This window comes from Dasypus novemcinctus, chromosome 13 (assembly GCF_030445035.2).
Source record: "Dasypus novemcinctus isolate mDasNov1 chromosome 13, mDasNov1.1.hap2, whole genome shotgun sequence".
Classification (NCBI taxonomy): Eukaryota; Metazoa; Chordata; class Mammalia; order Cingulata; family Dasypodidae; genus Dasypus; species Dasypus novemcinctus.
This window is the reverse complement of record NC_080685.1, coordinates 45,046,966-45,068,621: the sequence shown is the minus strand read 5'-3', so window position 1 is coordinate 45,068,621 and position 21,656 is coordinate 45,046,966. Positions and strand designations below refer to the sequence as shown.

The 21,656-nt window shown below is 36.1% G+C and overlaps 1 protein-coding gene across 5 annotated transcripts in view; it reads right to left on the bottom strand.

The window, feature by feature from the left end:
* POU2F1 (POU class 2 homeobox 1) overlaps positions 1 to 21,656 on the bottom strand; it is a 228,439-nt gene that overhangs the window by 205,252 nt on the left and 1,531 nt on the right. For 3 of the 5 annotated variants that reach the window (XM_071207557.1, XM_071207558.1, XM_058310069.2), the window contains exon 2: positions 18,145 to 18,189. The exons of the other annotated variants lie outside the window; for them this stretch is intronic. In XM_071207557.1, the coding sequence (XP_071063658.1) occupies positions 18,145 to 18,189 (45 nt within the window). The remainder of the gene's footprint in view (positions 1 to 18,144; positions 18,190 to 21,656) is intronic. 5 annotated transcript variants of the gene reach the window in all.

Sequence of the window (21,656 nt, the reverse complement as noted above, 5' to 3'; positions counted from 1 at the left end):
GCAAACCTGGAACAAAGTTGAAACAAACAAGCAAACAAACACTAAGAACTTTATTCCTTTAAAATAAAAAGTTTTTAACAACTACAGTACCAAGTCTCACTGAGGGGAAACAAAATCTAGAAAAATAAGTGATGAAATATAATAGTGGAAAAATAACACTGTGTTCAACAAAAGGTTTAGTAAATTTTTACAGAATTCTCAGAGCCTAAATGTTTTGTTTCTAACCCCAAGTGTAAGTACTTGGGATGATGAGAAATAGAAACATAATTCAAGCCATTAAAAATAAGTATTGTAGGCTTTTCTTTGAAGTGAAAATCTTTTGGTCACATAAGCAAACCTGTCCCTTGATACTCAAGTTTGTCCAAGATTCAGAATTATTTCATTAAAAAATCCATCATGATGTGCTCTTCAAACTGCCCCATTTTAAACTATGCATTGGAATGAACATTATAATGCAATAGAGGCAATTTTTTTTAAAAGCCCAAGGGCCCAATTAGGTTATGTAAAGTTGAATTAAAGGTACATGTAAAATCAGTCCAGTAACCAAAGCTCCTGGCAAAATGCCAGCCAACACAGTCTTTAGTTTAGAAATATTAGAAATGCCACTCTAGAGAGATACATACCTTTATTTCTAGTGTCATCACACATCAAACTGAAAGATAAAAGCCAGCCAGCCATGTTAACCTGACTAGGGAAGTGTATCAAATTTACTTACATACTGAAAGAATTTTTCCAAGCTTTTCCAATAAACAGAAAGTCTATGCTTCATTTTGCCACTTGTGGCTTAGTTATGAATCAGTCTTTGGTTTGTAGTTTGCAACAAGGTAAAAAAGCAGATCTAATAAAAAGCTGTTACAACTATACAATTATACAGCACATAGATAATAACCTGGCTTGGATTCTCAAATTACCAACAATGGAGTTTATTATACTGTTGTTTCCCCTTTCACCGTTAAAAAATTAAGATTGAAAAGAGTTTTGGGAATCTTAGGGATCTTTATATTAGTGATCCCTACATGGGCTTCTGCAACATGGAAAACCTATGTCAAAATAGGAAGAATTTGGATTGCACTCTGGAAGTTGAAGTTGCTGAGGAAAATACACTTGAATTCTTCAAAAAAGTCTTTCAGAGAGGAATTAGTGAGTGTTGTTTTGTAGGCATATTCTACAAAAAAAAAAAAAAATGCAAATGTCTGTGGTTCTCATCAAACCTAGGATGTTGGTTTTAAGTGGAATCCTCTCTTTTAAAAATAAATAACATATTAAAAAGAAAATAATAAAATAAATGGAATATGCTCTATAGAGATCTGTTCAGATAATCCTAATAGCAGATAGGATGGGCTTCATTTATAGATGCTTCTAAAGCAGGGGTTCTCAACAAGGGGTCCATGAGCTTTAAGTGAAACTCAAACAAAACATTATTCTTGTGGGGAACATGCTGGTACGAGTACGAAATATTTATTAAACAATACACAATATAGTGTGGACTTAGTGATCTGTGCTTTTCACATGACTGGCAAAGGGGTCAGTGGAACAAAATAGGTTAAGAATCCTTGCTGTACAGTCAAACCTGTAAAAAAACAACTGAGTTACAACAGAAGAGACAGTTCTATCTACTAAGGTTATTGCTTTATACAGGCCAATGATAGGCAGATAAGTACAAGAGGAGAGAAAGTGTTAGTTAATTGCTCTCTCCGAGGTGAGAACTGGTTGGGACAATTTCATTGCAGAACAAAGAGTTGAATTCTGAATGAGAATGGATATTCTCACAGAAATAATGTTGAAAAATTCTAGGGAAGGGTCTCAAACCACTGCAAAACAGAACCTTTTACAGTTTGGAAGCATTTACAAATAATATTTGTGAAGGAGCACAAGAAAAAGTAAGCTGAAACAACAGCAGACTTTCAACTATGAAACACATATCTTAGAACAAATCAACAATTACCACACAAGCTTAGGCAAAGCCTTCAGTTCATGATCACTTATGTTTCCTTCACATTAAATCAGGAATACCATTTCTACTTACCTATTTAATCATTTGAAATATTGTTTCACCTTTAAAGCAATAAAATTATCCAAAAGTATATTAAAAACACTCCCAAGTTACCCCTAAAAGTATGCCAAGTCTTCCTTTTTCTTTAGGAGGTACCAGAGATTGAACCCAGGACCTCATACATAGGAAGCAGGCACTCAACCACAGTGTTACATCCATTTCCCAAACAGAACTGGTTTTTCTGTTTGTTTGTTTTTAGGAGATACCAGGGATTAGAAGCAGGTGTTCAACCACTTGACTGACATCCGCTCCCCCACTATTCCTTTTATTTATTTTTTTATTTTTAAAGATTTTTTATTTCTCTCCCCTTCCCCCCCCCCCCAGTTGTCTTCTCTCTGTGTCCATTCGCTGTGTGTTCTGTGACTGCTTCTATCCTTATCAACGGCACCAGGAACTCTGTTCTTTTTTCTAACATTTCAGTTTCTCCGCTAATCTACCAAAAGCACACATTTTCCAAATTCTTTATCCTTTCATTTTTCTTTCTGGAATGAACTAATAAAATCACCTTAATTGTTGCCTTTCTATCTTTACAGTAGAGGCTTTGAATCAGGGTTCATAAGTTTATGGTCCTTCTTCTAAAGGAACTGCCTACTCAAACCCTTTGACCATTTTTCTGTTGGGAAGTTTGTCATTTATTACTGAATTTTACAAGTCCTTAGGATATTAAGGAAAATCAACCCTCTATGATATAGGCTACATATATTTTTCTCAATGTATTATTATGTGACAATTTTATTTGTAGACTCTCTTGGGAGATAGAACCTTAAATACTCTTTTTTTGTAATAAAATCTGTCAATTTTTTTTCCTTTAAAGGCATCTGAGTTGTGTGTTATATCAATAATCCCTTCTACCCCTAAAATGAAAGAAAAATTATTTTACCTTTGTCTAAAACTTTTCTGAGGTTTTTGGTTTAAACATTCAAATCTGTTATTTCCTCAGAATTCATCTTTTGTGTATTGTATAAAGTATGCCTCTGACACTTTTTTTTCCTCCAAAGGGATGGCCAATTATCCCAATACCACCTGGTCCTACATGCTGTCAACTTCAATCATTCTAGGCTCCTAAACTCAGGTTTAATGCTAACAGGAAACTTTCAAGTCTGCATTAAAGTGATCACTTTTCAAAGTAAACTGTTGAAGGGGCTATGTATTCTACTTCCAGCATTCCCAGCACCTGCTAGAGTGAAAATAAAAGGGAAGGCTGGGACAGGGGTATCAAATTTGATGACAATGCCAAAATAAAACCATTAATCCACTGGGGCAGTTTACTGTGCATGTATACCTGTAGCGTGAACTAATATTACCACCTTAATTGTTGCCTATGAACAGCATTTTTAGATATGCTTTTTTACTCTAACAAAACAGAGTATGATTGGATTAACAATAGGAAAAGAAAGCCCAGGGAAAAAAAGTTTTCAGGGTGTAGCCAAATTGTTCAGGGGAAATTACACTCTAGCCAGCACAAAAAGGTATGTCCTTACCTATTATCACCATAATAAATTAATTTCCTTGGCCTTGGTCCCCTTGACCCTATGCTCACTAAGTAGCTCTTCTGATTATGATTTATCTTCTCCTAAAGCAAGATATTGTACTGCTGAATGGCCAGGAATTCTAGTGCACTTCACAATTATATTCTTCATAATACGTTAACACAAAACAGGTATTGTTTCCATTTCTGTCTCTCATGTGTTTGGTTAGCAAGAGTCAGTTCCCTTACACTTGATTACCTATTAGCATGGTGCCAAAAATGAGTTTGGGAACTGGGCTATGTATGCACTGAGCCTGCCAATGTATCACCCCTTGAGGTGCTGCCTGAGTGGCCAACTAGTGTCCCTAAACAACATGACCATCTTATCTCTCTACCTACAATAAGCATCAATGCATTACATTTCAAACTCAGTACAGCTCAATACTCATTCTGAAAACATTCCTTAATGGCCTACACTGTGTTAGTAACCCTGTACTAACTATGAACAAAACAGAGTTACCTGTCCTCATGGAGCATATAATCTATGAATCTCTCTATGAAAGAAAGAATAGTTATGGAACATTGCCTAGAGGTTATGCAATCTCCCCATCCTTCTAAATATTCCAAAATCTTTCCCTTTTAAGCCAGACTGTTTTGAACTGTCCTCTCCAACATACCTCCCCACAATAAAACTGCCTTTACTGAAGGTGTTCTAGTATGAGGCATTTGGCCTATGGGAAGAGGCATTATGAAATTTATTGGTGCATCCATAGTAAGGTTTCTGTTGAAGCCACTGTTCATTCCATTAATAGGGTTCTATTTATGAGGCCTCTGAGAAGAAATTTCCTTCTGATGTTTAGTGTCAGGAATTGTGTGTTTCTTAAATTAAAAGTTTGTTTGCTTTCAAATTTTACAGACATCAACTGGCCAGGTTTTCTTTTTGCACCATTTACTAAGAAACTCAAAGAAATGTCTGTGCCTGGGAAGTGGACTTTGCCCAGTGGAAAGGGCATCCGTCTACCACATGGGAGGTCCGAGGTTCAACCCCCCGGCCTCCTTGACCCGTGTGGAGCTGGCCCATGCGCAGTGCTGATGCGCACAAGGAGTGCCGCAGGGGTGTCCGCCGCATAGGGGAGCCCCATATTCAAGGAGTGCGCCCCGTAAGAAGAGCCGCCCAGCGCAAAAGAAAGTTCAGCCTGCCCAGGAATGGGGCTGCACACAAGGAGAGCTGGCGCAGCAAGATGACGTAACAAAAGGAGACACAGATTCCAGTGCCACTGACAACAACAGCAGCAGACAAAAGAACGCAACAAATGGACAGAGAGAACAGACAACCAGGGTGGGGGGAGAGAAATAATAAAGAAATCTTAAAAAAAAAAAAAAAAAGAAATGTCTGTTTCCACTTGAAGAAAATATTATATTCTTATACTAGGGTTTTTATTTTATTTTATGTTTTTATTTTGAATTTCTCAAAAGATTTATTTTTATTCAATATTACTTATGAATCTCTATAAACTACCTTAAAAATTCTTTTGTAACAAGCAGATTAAAAAAATATAATAAAGTCTGCATAAACAACTCCTAGAGTTCATCATAACAAAAGTTTTCTTTGTTTTTTCTTAATTTTAAGTAGTCAGAAAAAAATCACATGAAAAGTCAAGGGAGAAGAAGGATTTTGAGGACATATGGATAAAAAAATAAAAGTCAATTCTCGACTCGGGAAACAGGTTAAAGGGAATTGAGGAGACAAAGAAAACAGAAAAGGGGGGAAGACAGATCAGAGAATACCAAAAATAATCTCTTATTTATAGAAAGTAGACATATAGAAATACCAAATTACGTTGTAAACTTATTTAGTTAAAACTACATGGCATTTAAAAAAACATTTATTATTTAACAAGCATCACTCAAAGTGGTAAAAATAATACAGTTCATAAAAAACAGAAAAATTGCATGATAAAATAAACAAGCGAGCAAGCAGACTGTACCTGATTCTTATCTCCCTCTAGCCCTTTCCCCCCCGTGCATAGGAAAAAACCTATGCATGCAACAATCTGAGTCTATCGACCTCTTAGCTTTCTAAATAACCCAGCAGTCTAGGTTGGTGTTTAAACTTCACAACATGCTTGATCATGTTCTTGCCAGATAGTTTCTCCCCTTCAAGGTCACTGTCATCTTTCCTCACCACCAAGGGACCTTACAATACTGTCACTGTTGTATGTCAACTCTGGTTCACACATATTGTTGAGGCAACTCCACTCAGAAGATAAATTACTTTCCTCCCTATCATCTGCTTCCTTAAATTTCTTATTCCCCACACCTGAGAGAACCCCAAGCTTGCTGAGAGGTTAGACCCCAGTTCAACTTTAGTAGTAGTAAATAAACTCCTGCACTTTGCCAAAACCACATTAATCTTTCCATTCCTCTTTCATTCCTCTCTTACAAAATCTCTCATCTAAAAAATCAAATGTCAAAGACCAAGGAGACTTGACATAGAGGTGCAATGGACACAACCAATCCAATGTCCACATAGAAGAGGTGGTATTGGATTGAGAAAAGTGGACATGGTGGACGATGGGTATGGGGAAAGGCAGGAAGAGATGAGAGGTGGAGGTGTCTTTGGGACATGGAGCTGCCCTGGATGGTGCTTCAGAGGCAATCACCGGACATTGTAAATCCTCACAGGGCCCACTGGATGGAATGGGGGAGAGTATGGGCCATGATGTGGACCATTGACTATGAGGTGCAGAGGTGCCCAAAGATGTACTTACCAAATCCAATGGATGTGTCATGATGATGGGAACGAGTGTTGTTGGGGGGGGAGAGGGGGGGGTGGGGGAGCGGGGTTGAATGGGACCTCACATATATATTTTTGATGTAATATTATTACAAAGTCAATAAAAAAAAATAAAAAAAAAGACCAAGGAGAGTAAAACTTATGCTCAATCTAGTTCCCCTCCAAAAAAAGACACCTTTTTGTGCAAGTAAGTAAAATGGTCCATCAATACAGTAAAACACTGTGCTATCACTAAAAAGGATGAAGTAAATTTTCGTGTAAGAACATGGAAGGATATTTGTGAAAAATCGTTTAGTAAAAAAGGCAGGTTATATAACAGGATATATATAACTTTTTTTTGTTAATTATGTGCACATGCAAGAGGGTACACACACATCTAGGGTGTGAGTATGAAACTGTATGTACTGGGCATCTGTGTACACGTGTATGTGTGTGTGTCTGCATATACACACGAATCCATTCCAGGAAATGGGCTCACTACCTGAACCAGTATCATACTGGCCATTATAGCAGTATATAACCATAAAGATGTGATCCCAGCAGCATGAGTTGGCAGTGATTCACTATGCTAGGCCAATTCCCAAAATCATACCATGATTTCTTCCAGTAACAGAAAATTGTTAATTCATCTTCTCAGGCTACAGTGATGTTTAAGGTATCTCTCATAACATCAGAGGATTTTCACCACTTCCTGCAGGGACTGGCACATGAGTATGTATGTATAATTTTTTGCAGTTTGCCAATAAAGCATTCTTTTTGGCTAAGAGCATGAGGTAGCACTCAAGAGTAGGAGCGGGTGTGGTGGGGGAGCAGGGCAGAAAGGTGAAAGAAAGGGGCGTAACAACAATGTAAGGAAAATATTTCAGAGACAAACAGCTTAACAACTAAACAGGGTGTACAGCATGGTTAAACAGGGTATATATAAACTCATACATATCCACAAAAATAACTACAAGAATACGCATGGAACATTTAGCAATGGTGTAACCCTTTCCTTTCTAATCACATCTGTTTTCATTTACTTCTACCATAGGAAAGAACACAAAACTCCTTACTCAAAGACCCAGAAGCTCTGTTCTCTCCTCTGTTTTAAGATAGCATGGGAATGTTTCACCCATTATATTGTGAGCATCTACATCATTATTTACTCACTACTTAAATGGTAAAAATGGTGCTCAGTAAACATTTAATAAATAAATGTGAATTAACGGCAACTTCCTTTGCAAAAGTAGGAGCAAGAAGTTTTGTTTGTATTTTCACTGCAGAAACCTAAGAATGAATGGCATAAAAACATGGGGAAAATACTATGCCCAGAGGTATAAAGAGTCCCCAGTCCTAACAGTCACTACAGCAGAAGCTCAATTTTGCTGGGGGTCAAGTCCAAATTATGTATAAAAACACATTAGTACAGCAATTCTAAAACTTTTTTGGTCTGATGACCCCCTTTACATCCTTAAAAATTACTAAAGACCAAAAGAGTTTTTTGTATCTGAATTATCTCTATTGATACCATATTAAAAATAAAGAGGGGAGCAGGTATAGTTCAGTGGTGAGTGCCTGCTTCCCATGGTTCAATCCTAGGTACCTCCTAAAAAATAAAAAATAAATAAATAAAAAGTGAGAAAGTTTAAAAATATTTGTTAATCATTATGTTAACATAAATAACATTTTATGAAAAAAAGTCACATTTTCCAAACCATAAATTTTACTTACAAGAATGCCATTATTACATCTTTACAAATCTCCTTAATGTCTGGCTTAAGAGAAGACAGCTATATTCTCACATCTGCTTCACCATTTGATCTGTTTTGATATGTTCTTTGGTTGAAGCATATGAAGAAAAATATGAACTCACACAGATGTGTAGTTCAAAAGGGGAGTATTTTAACAGCCTCCTCAGATATTGTGGATATTTTTCTTTGATACTACACCAAAACTTGACAAGTGGTGTTTCTTCAAGGCTAATTGCAATATGGACTCTGAAAGTTCATCAAGGAACTTTCCATATTTTGTTACACTGAAATCCACGAGTCGATCTTTTGTTTTGAATGGATCTCTTACCCCAGTATGATTCTGTAACATTTTTGGTTTTGTAACATAGAAAATGCCTGCCAGACAACCAAGTCTGAATAGCCATAGTTTGTGCAACAGTTGTTCTTTAAAAGTAAAAATGGTATTCCATAAAAAAAAAAGTGGTTGTTTAGCTCATAAATCAATTACACAAGGACATTTCCTCAAGACAGTCAGATGGTACAAAGAAGTAGTTTATGTGTCTTCCCATTTTGATACCAAGGACATTAAAAAAGACGTTTTACTCAAGGGTCAAGATATATAAATTAATAATTTGTACTGCTTCATCAAGGACATCCTTAAATGAAATTAACATTTTTGTTTCGGTGAGTGCTTAGCAATGACGACTACAGTGAATACCAGTAGCAATTGATACCATTGCCTTGCTTTGTGTTAAGATGCCAGCATTTTTAACCACCACTCCTTTTATACTATGCACATGTTGACCAGTAAAAAAGGGCAAATAATGTCTTAATATTTTTATGAAAACAGTTTTGACATTGTATATTCCCTGAAAAGGTCCCAGGTAGCCCCAGGGTTTAGAGACAGGCTTTGAAAACTGCTGTATTAGTAAGAAAGATGATAGCTGAAAACTAATGCAGCCACTTTTCTTTTAGTAAGAGATCACTGTGCTTTATTGAAAAGCAGATGAAATGGTTTGGATTTGGGGACCATGTTGGGACTACAGAATAAGAATCACACAGAGATTGGTGAAATGCCCCCAAATGGAAAAACAAGTTGAACAGAGAATTACTAAGGTCTGATTCATGACACATTTCACATCTGTGCTAAGGCATACGGCCTATGGAAGTTGGGACAGAATGGCACCCATTATTTAAATTCTTATTTCTCTTTTCCCTGCTTTCCATTCTTCCTTCAGCCTCATATATACCATAGAACACTTTTAGGTTAAATGTGATGCCACTGAGCTACACATCACAACTATGGAGAATAACTGAGGCATCAAAAGCAGAAGGGAAAGAGGCAAAACTTCCACTTACAGTGCTATAAAGAGATCACAAAAAAAAAAAAAAAAAAACAAACAAGAATAAAACTTGACAACATTGTAAAACAATCATTTCAGGACACTGGATTTTAATCAAGGGAAGAAAACAGAGAAACGTTTATTTCTTAAAAATTGCTAGAACTTTGGGTGAGAACAGGAGTCTGGGACCTTCTTTACTGGGGCTGCTCCTACTTCCTCCCCATCCCCAGATCAGTGGGTGGGAATAATCATTTTACCAGAGCAGGCAGCAAAATCCAGCAGCTATGTTTTGAGGGACAAAAATACATGACTTTGCCAACTCAGTTGGGAACTAAAAAGAACAAACCTCAGCTTTGCTAGCATAAGGCTGAGTTCGTGGCTGGGGTGAGCCAGAAATAACAGGGAAATTCTGGAAATGAGAGAACCATAGAAGGGCTAAGATAAGCTCTTCACACACCTCTGGATGACTAGGAAACTACACATGTACAGGGAAGACCCAAGAGACCCAAGAGAACCTGGCAAAAATGAAAGCCAAGGGAGACTGAGAACTGAGACTGAGAAATTGGAATGTGTGCTCCAACCCACAGATTGATGAGCAGAGGGTAGAAGGTAGAAGTCTTAGAGATTTGAAGTAGTTTGAACACAACTTCTTTCTAAAGTGCTGGCTGACCAACTACGCCATGCAGGCACAGGGGTGAATGCTAGAAAACCAGACTAAGAATAAAAAACCTGAGCACAGACATGAACAGTTGCGCACCTCTGGGGAGACAGATTCCACAGTTTAAGTTCAGGCAAGTTGTTAAAACTAAAACCAATAATATCAGAAAAAATAAAACAGCAACTGGAGTTGTAACAATATATTATCCACTTTACAATAAATGTCCAGTTTTCAATAAAAATTATTAAATATGCAAAGAAAAAGGAAAGTATGACCATTTTCAGGAAAGAAAACAATTTTAAAATAAAAACTGACTCTGACTGGGATTATATATATTAGCAAAGATTTCAAAGCAGCTACTATAAATCTGTTCAAAGAACTAAAGGAAATTGTTAGAAACAAGATGACAATGATGCAACAAATAAGGAACCTCGATAGAGAAAAAGAAGTCATAAAAAAGAACAAGTAGAAGCGGACTTGGCCCAGTGGTTAGGGCGTCCGTCTACCACATGGGAGGTCTGAGGTTCAAACCCCGGGCCTCCTTGACCCGTGTGGAGCTGGCCCATGTGCAGTGCTGATGTGCTCAAGGAGCGCCGTGCCACGCAGGGGTGTCCCCCGCGTAGGGGAGCCCCACGTGCAAGGAGTGTGCCTCATAAGGAGAGCCGCCCAGCGTGAAAGAAAAGTGTAGCCTGCCCAAGAATGGCACCGCCTACACGGAGAGCTGACATAACAAGATGATGCAACAAAAAGAAACACAGATTCCCATGCTGCTGACAACAACAGAAGCGGACAAAGAAGACGGCAGCAAACAGACTCAGAGAACAGACAAAAGGGGCGGGGTGGGGGGGGACGGGGCGGGGGGGGGGGGCAAGGGGAGAGAAGTAAATAAATAAAAATAAATCTTAAAAAAAAAAAAAGTGTCAATCATTGAGTTGAAAAGAAAAATAACCAAAATGAAAAATTCACAGATGAACTCAAGAGGAAACCTGAGATAGTAGAAGAATCAGTGAACCTAAAGATAGATCTATAGAAATGAACCAATCTGAAGAACAGAGGGGGAAAACTAAAGTGCTTCAGAGGCTTATGGGACAACACCAAACATCCCAACATACATGTAATGGGAGTCTCAGAAGTAGAGCAGAGGGGCAGAAAAAATATTTGGATAACTAACAACTGCAAATTTCATTATTCTGATGAAATACATTAATCTACTGATCCAAAAGCTCTACAAACCCAACAAAGATAGATAAAAAGAGAATCATACCAAGACAGGTTTGGTGAATACCAAAAACAAAAACCTATCCATCACCTACTAAATGGCTTACTTCTAATCAAACTAAATGGCTTACTTCTAATCAAAAACAATGATCAACTGTCATGTTTCCTCAACTGAAAGCTATACCTCTGGTTTAACAGCAGCTTGTGGAGGAGGGGGAGCTGAGGAATAAACAAATCCACAGTATTTGGGTGATTATCAATTTTAAGTCACAACCCATTGGACAAACATTAAAATATTTTAAAACGCAGGTGTTAATCAAATAGTATGTATTTATAATAAGTTCTAATTTCCTATCTAGCTAACTATGTCAATAAAAAGTATAAATGATGGCCCAAATGAAAATTACCTGGATGTTAACATCTGTAATTAGCTTCAGTTTAAAATACAGTCCTTAACAGAAATTCAATATGTTCTGTTGGATTTATGGGTTTCCAGGACCAGCAATTTGTGCACCAACAGCTTCAAGATGTTGTTTTAATCGGCAAATGGAACTGCCCAAAAGTTAGGTTAACATTAGATCCAGTAATCAATTATCCATTTTTCCAAATTGCAAGACAGAGATAAGAACAAATAATTGAATATAGATCACAATCTGAGTGTGGGAACTGTGCAAGAAAGAGTACTGAGGATAAACTCAAGAAATAATAGTCGTTCATCTCTAAATCCTGCTGCAGAAATTCTGCAAGCCACCGATTCTACTTGGTATATTCTTCATCATTCAAACAGCTTGAAGCAGAAGTTAACGGTCAAGAACATGATAATGCACTTAATTGCCTAATGCCATAAGCAAACTAAGTTAGAGACCGAGGTGTACCCACTTAGCCTTTTTAAGCCTCTGATTCCTCACCTGAAAGATGGGGACGACAGCATTATAAACTCGTGGGATCACTGCGATGATTAAGATGAGAATGCATGTAAAGCATGCATTACTGTTTATCCACTTCCCACTCCCAGCCTTGGACTGATTAATTCCTACTTATCCTTTATGTCACTTCCTCTTGTCCAAATGACAGGGTACTCAGAACCTCCCATACTTTATTCTCAATGAACTATGAACAGTGTTACTTAATATATTACTTCCCCTAGAAACTGCAGGCTTTTGGGAGGGCAGAAAAGGTAGCTGTTGTATTCATCACACTATCTCCAGGGCTGGGTGCATGGCAAGAGAAGTTCTATAAATACTTGCTGAATTAAATGAATGAAGTAGGACCAGTCAAGTTAATTATAATCAAATTCATGCCTATCCTGAAAACTACTATAGTTCCTAATATGTTTATTGCCCTTGTTCACTCACATTCTAGTAGGATGGATCAAGTTTAAAATTTAAATCCCACCTTTCCAGACTACCTGTCTCACATGACTTAGCTCTGTTGCTAAGATAGAATCATGTCTATCATGCTTTATTTTCTTAAAAGTCTATTAAAATAGTATTCAGATGAAAGCGAAGCTACTCAGTTATCTGTCATGGTCATTACAATTCCCCAAAAGATATTTCTGAAGAATTACATAACTTTTAAAAAGTATGAAAACTACTTGTCCAGTCCAATGCACTAATTTTATCAATTAGAATCCTATGGATCAGAGAAGTTAAGTGGTTTGTTAAGGATCATAAAGCAAGTAGTGGTATAATCAGAATAAGGAACAAGGTCTCCTAGTTCTCAGTCTAACTGCCTTTTCATTATAGCACCTTTCAGTGCATTAATTATAAACCATTGACCAACATATCCTAGGCAACAAGTAATCTTTAAATGCAACAAGTAATCATTTAATGTATAAACCTTTTTAAAACTATGGATGACCAGACCTGTACTGGAGGTGAGGCCCAGGCCTTTACATGCTGAACAAGTTCCATGGGTGGTCCCAGGGATTGAACCCGGGACCTCGTATATGCAAGACAGGCACCCCATCACTGAGCTACACCTGCTCCCTTTTTATTTTTTAGGAGTACTGGGGATTGAGCCCGGGACCTATGTATTATTTATTAAATGCTTATTCTGTCCCTAACAATGTGTTCCTGCTCTCAAGGATCTTAGGACGAAGACAAGACATAAATAAATTAGAGAAGTAAGACTGTGTAAAAATCAAGTGCAAAATAGTCAAACGAACATAAAGTGCTAAATTCAGAGAAAGTAGGAAAGCTCAGACTTGAGAGATGGACTATTTGTGAAGAATAGTGGATTGATAGGTGCCTTGTGATAAAAATATTAAAGAAAAGGACATCAGTTTTCAAATGCCCAGCAGGAGAGTTCCATGAGAGTACCTTACCAGCCACTGTGCACAGCAAAGCGAGAATGAAGAGAATGCATTCCCTGCAACCCCTAAATTCAGTCAGAACAGCTCAACTTTTACTTTTTATACATTTAAAGCTTCTGCCTAAAATTCATTAAAGAAGAAATGCCAATGGCTTTTAAAAGTTCAAGACTCCTCTTTTTTTTTTCCCCAGTAGGGGGGAAGGAGGAAATTAGTAGTCAAGTAACCTGTCATGAGGTCAAAAACCTAGTTAGTAATATAGAAACTCAAGTCTCTCAACTCCCTGTACCCTTTTCACTATACAATCCCACATACATGTACTTCTAAGGAAGGGGGGCAATGTGAGCAAAGGCCTGACCAAAGCTAGATCTCCTTTCAGGTCATGTGTCTTTTAATGGGATGGAACTCTGGGTGGTGGGTGGAGAGAAGGGCCTAAGCAAACCTCAAAATAAATACTGGTACCTTTCCAGAAGAGCTCTTTAAAAGTTTTAGGGAGACATAAACAAAATTAAAATCTGATAAAAAGAAATGCTGTGTTTGTGGTGAGCCCATGAAAGGACTTCCTTGATCGAAAAGATGAACTATGTCATTTAAAGAAGTAGGAGGAGATAAGAATGCATGTCTAGATTATAGAATGCCTTGAAATCAAATAAAGTTTAGATTTTACATAATGCAACATCCCCACTGTAAAATGTTTTAGGAAGAGTATCATGAGGGTACACTCACGCTCCGTGGGTGCTGGTAGCACTTGGTATTTGGACAACCTAAAATAAGGTACAGAATCAAGCTGCTGCTGAAGTTTCTTCTCTACAGGAGCACAATTAACAAAATTGCTGATTTTACTCTTGTGCTCATGTATTAGAGCACTTTTTAAAATGTTCTGATAAAAATGGGAAATTTTAGGCTGTATATCTTATTAGACTAAAAACGGAAAAAACAAACAAAAAAAAAACCCCAAAAAACAAAAACATAAGACGGTACAATATAAATAGTGAACCCTAATGTAAACTATGGACTGTAGTTACTAGTATAAACACATTGTTCTTCGATCAGTTGTAATAAAGGTACCACACTAATGCAAAGGGTTAATAATAAGGAAAACTGTCAGAAGGGGAGGGGCATATGGGAACTCTTTTTTTTTTCTTTATGATTTTTCTGTAAGCCTACAACTTCTCTTAAAAAGGGGGGCAGGGGCTTCTGCTATCAATTTGTTACTCCCCACAGCACTCCTCTAACACTGGTATCATCACCACCTTATTGTTGAAGGAAACAAACACAGAAGTCAGTGTGAGTGCCAAAATAAGATGTCTAGAATTTATAAGGTCCAAACTCAATGCTCAGTGCACACACGTAGTGGTATGAGTATAAATCTCAACCCTAGTATTTGTATATTTATCACACTTTTAATTCAGTAAAAAAATTTTCAATCTTAACAAGGAACTCAAAACTTAAATTTTAAGGTCCACCCAGTCATGTCTCAAATAGGCCTAAAATTGAACTCATTACCGTATTTTCTAAATGTTGCCCTCATCCATTTCTATTTCTATTCATGGCACCACTCATCTCTGGGTAACCCATGCTCAAAACCTTGATATCCCTTTAATTCTAAATTTAAATTTAGGGCTCTGATCACAGCACTGTCCAGAACAACAACAACAAAATTCCACAACCCCCTACTGCCTAGCAAATAATAATCAAACTTCAGCACTAATATAGAGCATTCAGAGTTCTCCACAATAGAGTCCAAATCTGCCTGTCATGACTCTCCATACACAGCCTAAGTAAGAGCTAACCTGGACATCTTCTCTTTCTTCCTCAGTCACACTTACTGCTTGTCAAAGTCACTTAATCTGAGCATTTTTTTACTGAACTATAAAATGGGTATAATAATACTTACTTGAAAAGGTCAATGAAGTAATGAAAATGAGAGTGCTGCTATAAATTTTAAGGCATTATTAAAATATAGACATTATCATTATATCATGGCTATAGTAATTTTATTTTATTTATAACTGTCTCCCTATAAAAACTATAAAAGGACTATAAGGTAGCCCACATAAAATACAAGATAAGAATTTAAAATGGAAGCAATAAAAGACACCCAAAACAAAGGTAAGGACATAAAACAGAACTGGGAGCAAGTCTAAGAAAACTGCATTAATATAACATAATCACCTATGTATCTGTCATGTAAGTCAATGAAACAATTCGGTGTCCATAAGACTAAAAACAAACTCATGGTTCAGAAATAAAACAGTTCCTACTATAAACACCAGGCAAGAATTTCTCCCAAAGGTTCTTATTCTGTGCGATGTAATTGGAAAACATCCCCAATATCACTATTAGACTGAACGTCTTTTGACATTGTCTTATTATGTTTTATCTCTGGCAGCACTTAGGGTATCGTACTTACAAGCAATTATTCAATAAATCAAATACTTCAACTTCTATATACTAATTTCCATGGATCTAATCTCTCTCTTCCTACTACTTCAAATCGTCCTGCACACTGTCACACTAACCCTAAAACATCACTTTTATCTCATCATTCCTTAGTTCAAAAATAATAGCTTCCCTGCACATGTACAAATGCCTGAATCCTTTATACAGCACAATCTTGAACACAACCTCCCCTGCAATGCCCTTTCCTGTCTTCTCATTCTTCTAAATTCTTTTTGCCTTTTAAACTTCTCAGGCCAGCAGCAATGTGGTAGAAGGAAAGGTGAGGGTAGCCAGAAAGTCAAATGTCTTATGTTTTTATCAGATCTGTCACTTACCAGCTAAGTGAGTGTGGACACTAAGGATTGTAAAAGCATTTCCTCATTTGTAAAAGTTTTAAGATAGACTGTATCTAAATTACCTTCCAGTTATAACATTCTTACATGCTTTGGTTCTTTAAGAGGGAAACACCCTGATCTCTACTCTGCCTTCATTTTCTATTACATCTTTTAGTATCTAATTATATACATAAAAAATTTTCCCTACTTAAATAAACATACAGACTCCTCTATAGTACAGATGGAGTCTTGTAAGGCCTTGTTATCTCCAAAAAGGACAGCATAGAACCAGGTACATAGAAGAAACTTTTTCTAAGCTAAGAAATGTTTAAGATAAACTCGTTAAAAATTGATTACACCAATACAATTATATGGGGACTCTGTATATTATGTGTATGATAAACCTACAACTTCTCTTATTAAAAAAGAAGCAAGGTCATTTTAGCAAAACAAAACTAAGGTGAAATCAAAAGGGACAGTAAAAAGTGACCATTATTACATTATTAATGCTATCATTTTTAGATTACATGCCTCTGATTATATTATGAATTTGGCACAGATATTATCATTTAATCAATTAAAAGTAATTTAAAAATAAATAATAATGGGGTGGTATATGGGATCTCTGAATTTTATGAATGATTTTCTGTAAACCTACTTTTCTTATTAAAAAAAAAAGATTATACTATGCTTGCTGCAGTATGAATCAGCAAAAGAAAAAGAAAAAAAGGCATTTTTTTCCCTTAAGCATACCTTTAAAAAAGCTTACTAAAACAAGAGCATACCTAAAGGACTTTTCACTAGAAAAGCAAATTCACTCTGTAGGCAAAAAGCCAGTCAGTATAATTTCATTAAGACAACCAAATGTTAGAGCACAAGTGAAGTATCTTACACACACATTATGCTCATTTCCAAGATATTCCTGTTTACATCTTCTATTGAAAAGAGAAGGCTCACTAATTAAAAAAACCAAACAAACAAAACTATATTTTACTATTTTACTTACTTAATTTCCTACACTATTGCTATAATTCTAACATAAAAACCAATAAAGTTAAACAGAGAATTATGAAACAGATCACGTGACAGGTTATACTGTAGTTGCAGATTTTCAATTCTGCAGGTTAAGTAAAGCTACTACCAGTGCCCATATTGAGTTTACTGTTTTGTTTTTTGCATTAATCTTTTTAATTAATATAATGCTTCCTCTTCTGCATGAATAATCCAGTTTCCTGGACAATACTTTTAAAATACTTCTTTCACTCAGCAAAATTTTGCCCTATCAGCAAAATTTAGGTAACATTAAAAGCTTAAGCATTTGCTTAATTAGAAAAACAAAACATTTTTTTAAAAAAGAGGCATATCAGTCACTGAGTATTCAAAGAAGATAACCTATCAATATGCAATAAATTAACATCCTATAGTAAAAACACATACAACCCTATAAACCACATGTATTATGTTAGGAGTTTCTTCATATCAGAGGTTCTGAAACACAACACAATTCTCGTATTCCAAATTCTAAAAAGACTGTAAATGAATCAGTATGTCAGGCAATGACTCCATGCATGCTATTTTTATTTCCATTGCTATTATTGCTGAAAACTTATAAAAGCTCATTGCCAATTTACACCATAGTCAGAATACTTCAGTACAAAATAAAACTGAATTATTTCTTTTAAGAACTACAAATCTAAAAACTTATTCAATTACCTTTATTTACAAAAGCCAATAATGTGAAAAAATGTTTAGCCAAAGAAAAAGCTGTATAAGGAAAGTGCTATTCTCTGTGAACCTAAAATATTACCTCTTTCAACCTTGATTCCACTCAAATTCTGGCCCAAAGAGTTTCCTAAAAAACGAAAAGGAAAGAATTCATTCGGGAGATATACAGAAACTCAAATAAGGCAGATATGTCACTGAATCAAATCCATAACTTTCATCTCCAATGTCCAATATTAGATTTCCTTGAAGAAATAAAGAATAAGTATGCTTGCTAAGGCACTGAGTATCAAAAGAAGCATCAGAAATAGGAACATGGGTGACCAGAAAGGGTCATATTTTGGCTGTGAGTTGTTCTATTCTCTAAACAATAATCATTTGAATAGTTCTAAATGCAATCACATCCACTGGGAAATACATATCCCTGCTTAAAATTAGGCTTCATAGTAAATCTGTCCACTAATCAGAAAAAATTTTAATATCAAACCATAATGTTGAATAAGAACAAATTAATGACAGTCACACATCAGTAATTTTAAATACAATTAATTTTAATGGTGCTTGAGAGAAGACTAATATGCAAAGACTGTATGTTTTCAATATTAAAAACAAACAAAATTATCAGTAGCAATAAGGCCATCAGTCTTATTACAGTCCTCCATGCACAAAGGAAATAGAACAATTTAAAAACACAACTAAATTCAAGCTAAAGAAAGATTGAAGAAACACTCCAAATATTTCATTTCATAATGGAAAACAATAGGCAAATTTCCAATTCTATCATTAAAACCATAGTATTATACCGCCTAAGATTTTCAAGCTCTATTAAACAGCTTTGGTGGCTTGATAAGAACAATTTAACATTCTGAGCCCTGAACTTACTCCAAAATCCATTGGCCAGGTGCATAAGTTACCTCAACATAGGCAGCAATGAAACATTTTATTTCCTTCTGTTTTATACTACCTACGGATGCAGAGGAGCATAAATTTAAAAATATGGCAGAACACACCATTTAAACCTGAGTAATAACCACAGTTTGTTTTTTCCTTGGCTACTGGGATTTTTGACAATGACAAAATGACAGGAATTAGAAATTACTTTGGAGGAAGGGGTTAAAATTACTTTTACAATAATAGCTTAGAAGCAGTATGAGTCTTTAGAAATTAAAAACATTCGGTCAGCTGTCACATGAATTTTCAAGACCTTAATTCAAAAGTACATTCATGGGGGGGCATGTTAAGAAGGGTTTTCCGAGACTTCTGGGAAGCCCCTTGATTGATGCAAGAGGAGATGGGCAGGTTATAAGCTTATGAAGGCTCAAAAACACTTTATCAAACTTGGTTCACAAGTTAAGATGAGGAATAAGGCACAGCAATTTACCATATTCCCAGAGCATTTTAATCATCACTTTAATATAAACTAGTTAAAAATATGATGAAAAGCCCCAAAAAGAAAAATCTACCAATATGTCAAAAATTCTAAGTGGCAATGGAACAATTCTGAAATCACTAATAAATCAAAACACACTATCTTGTTCAGACTAATTTAAGACAAACTGAGAAAAAATTCTGAATTAAAAAAAGTTTCCAAAGCACATGCTTTCCTATAAATACTCTATCTTATTTTAAACACCATAAATTCAACCTAAGAATATATTCTAGTCCTCCTCTTCAATTCTGCTTTATTCATTGAAAAATATTGTAAGGTCTCTTCTTTAGCCTGCATAAGGAGTACTTCTACAATTTCCTTATTTATTACCCGTCTCCATTTGTGAATCTGAGAAATTGCATTTCTACAATAGCACAGAAAGCCAACCAAAATGCAAGGCCCATCAACAATACCCATCCTTTTCTGTATTACAAAAATTTTCACAGTAAAATTTTGTTTATAAAGTGAAATGTACATTTTATCATCTTGGATAAAATATCTATTTTAGCCTTCAAAGTGCTTAAATTGCAGCTATAAAGGAAATTGTCCTGAGATAAATGGTTTCCCTATGAGAAGGTTTCACTGCTACACTTCACCTCAGAACAATAAATCAAATTAACTGCACCTTGTCCTCTGTCCAATGACATCATCAGCTTGACCACATCTTGGGAATCAGGTGCAAAAACACATGCTATTTAAGACATGAAATCATATTACTGCTTTTGGTCCACCCCAACTCATGTTTTAGGTCCCTAAAGCAGTCATTCACTTGAACATTCTCATGAAAACTACAGTGGTTTTTTTTTCCTGCTGCAGTCAGGACCTGCCTACTGGTGGGGAAAGAAGAAAAATAGTAAAAAGTGATTATTTGAAACTGGCTTACTTTTAGCCAACCAAATCCAGAATTTTGTTGCAAAATTAAGCTGAAGACCATGTCCCACAAAATACGTGGCTGTCAACTGACCATAAAGTCCCTTAAGATAATTTCAGAGGTTTAACAGGTCAGTGTTAAACAATATTGTCTGGTACTTCCCTTGACTAGCAGAGGTAAACAATTACCAATGAAAAGCAATACCACTTAAAAAATAAACACTATAACAATGCAAAATAAAAATGAAATAAAACTTTACCAAGGAAAAGGCCAAAAATCAAAACTATTGTTTCCTCCGAATAGTGAAAGTTAATCTGCCTTCCACAGACCAATTGTCTTAAGTCTAGATAAAACATAAAATCAATTTTGAAAACTTAAAGAAAAGGCACCAGTATGTTGGGAAGAAAATAAGTTCCATGATAAGGGTAGGCACAAAGCCCCTGTTCATTCTCTATTTTCACAAACTTAACCTCAACACACTCAAAGAAAACATAACTCCATTTCTGTTTTCAGTAGTGATGCAAATAAAACAAGCCAGTCAATGATAGTGGTAGTACGAAATTAATGTCAGCCCCCATTTCAAGTGGGAATGAAGAGGGAAGATGTTGGAAAGGGAACACATCATTGAGAAATTACCAAAATACCATTAAGTGGAACTTCTATAATAACTTGGCTATTCCACAACTCCTACAAAAAAGGAAAAATATATTGGTTTTACAAATACTGCGGACCTTTACAAAGCCTCAAAGTATTTAACTTGGGGGTGGAGAGGGTGGAGCTATCACCAAAACAAAGTGATTTATTTGTACTAAATCAAAATAGATTCCATAAGCCTCTGAAAATGAGAAGAGATTTTTTTTTCCTTAGGCCCAATATTACTGCAAACTATAAGAAAGTCTTTTTAAGAGAAAGCAAACCACCAGAGTTGATGCTTAGCTGGGAGCTGTTTTAAGGCTGGTAAGGCCCCATGAGGGTTTGTTTTGCCCGCGGAGATGGGATATGTGTGTGATTGTTGGCGGGGGGAGTCATTTTAGTTATTAGTAAATAAATCAAGCGGCAGAGAACAGGAGGCCTAGGCAACTGCTAGAGGAGGCAAGGCCTAGTTCTCTCCCTTCTCTTCCCAGCACAGCCTGGGTTTGATCTCAGAGCCCCGTGGATTGCCAAGGAAAAAAAAAAAAAAGGAATCATATCGAACCACAAAAGCACATGGGGCGAATGTAAAATATAAACACGCCGTTGGGCTGTGAGTGGCTGTTATTAAAGGTCTGAATTACTAAACATGAGAGGCGGGGAAAGC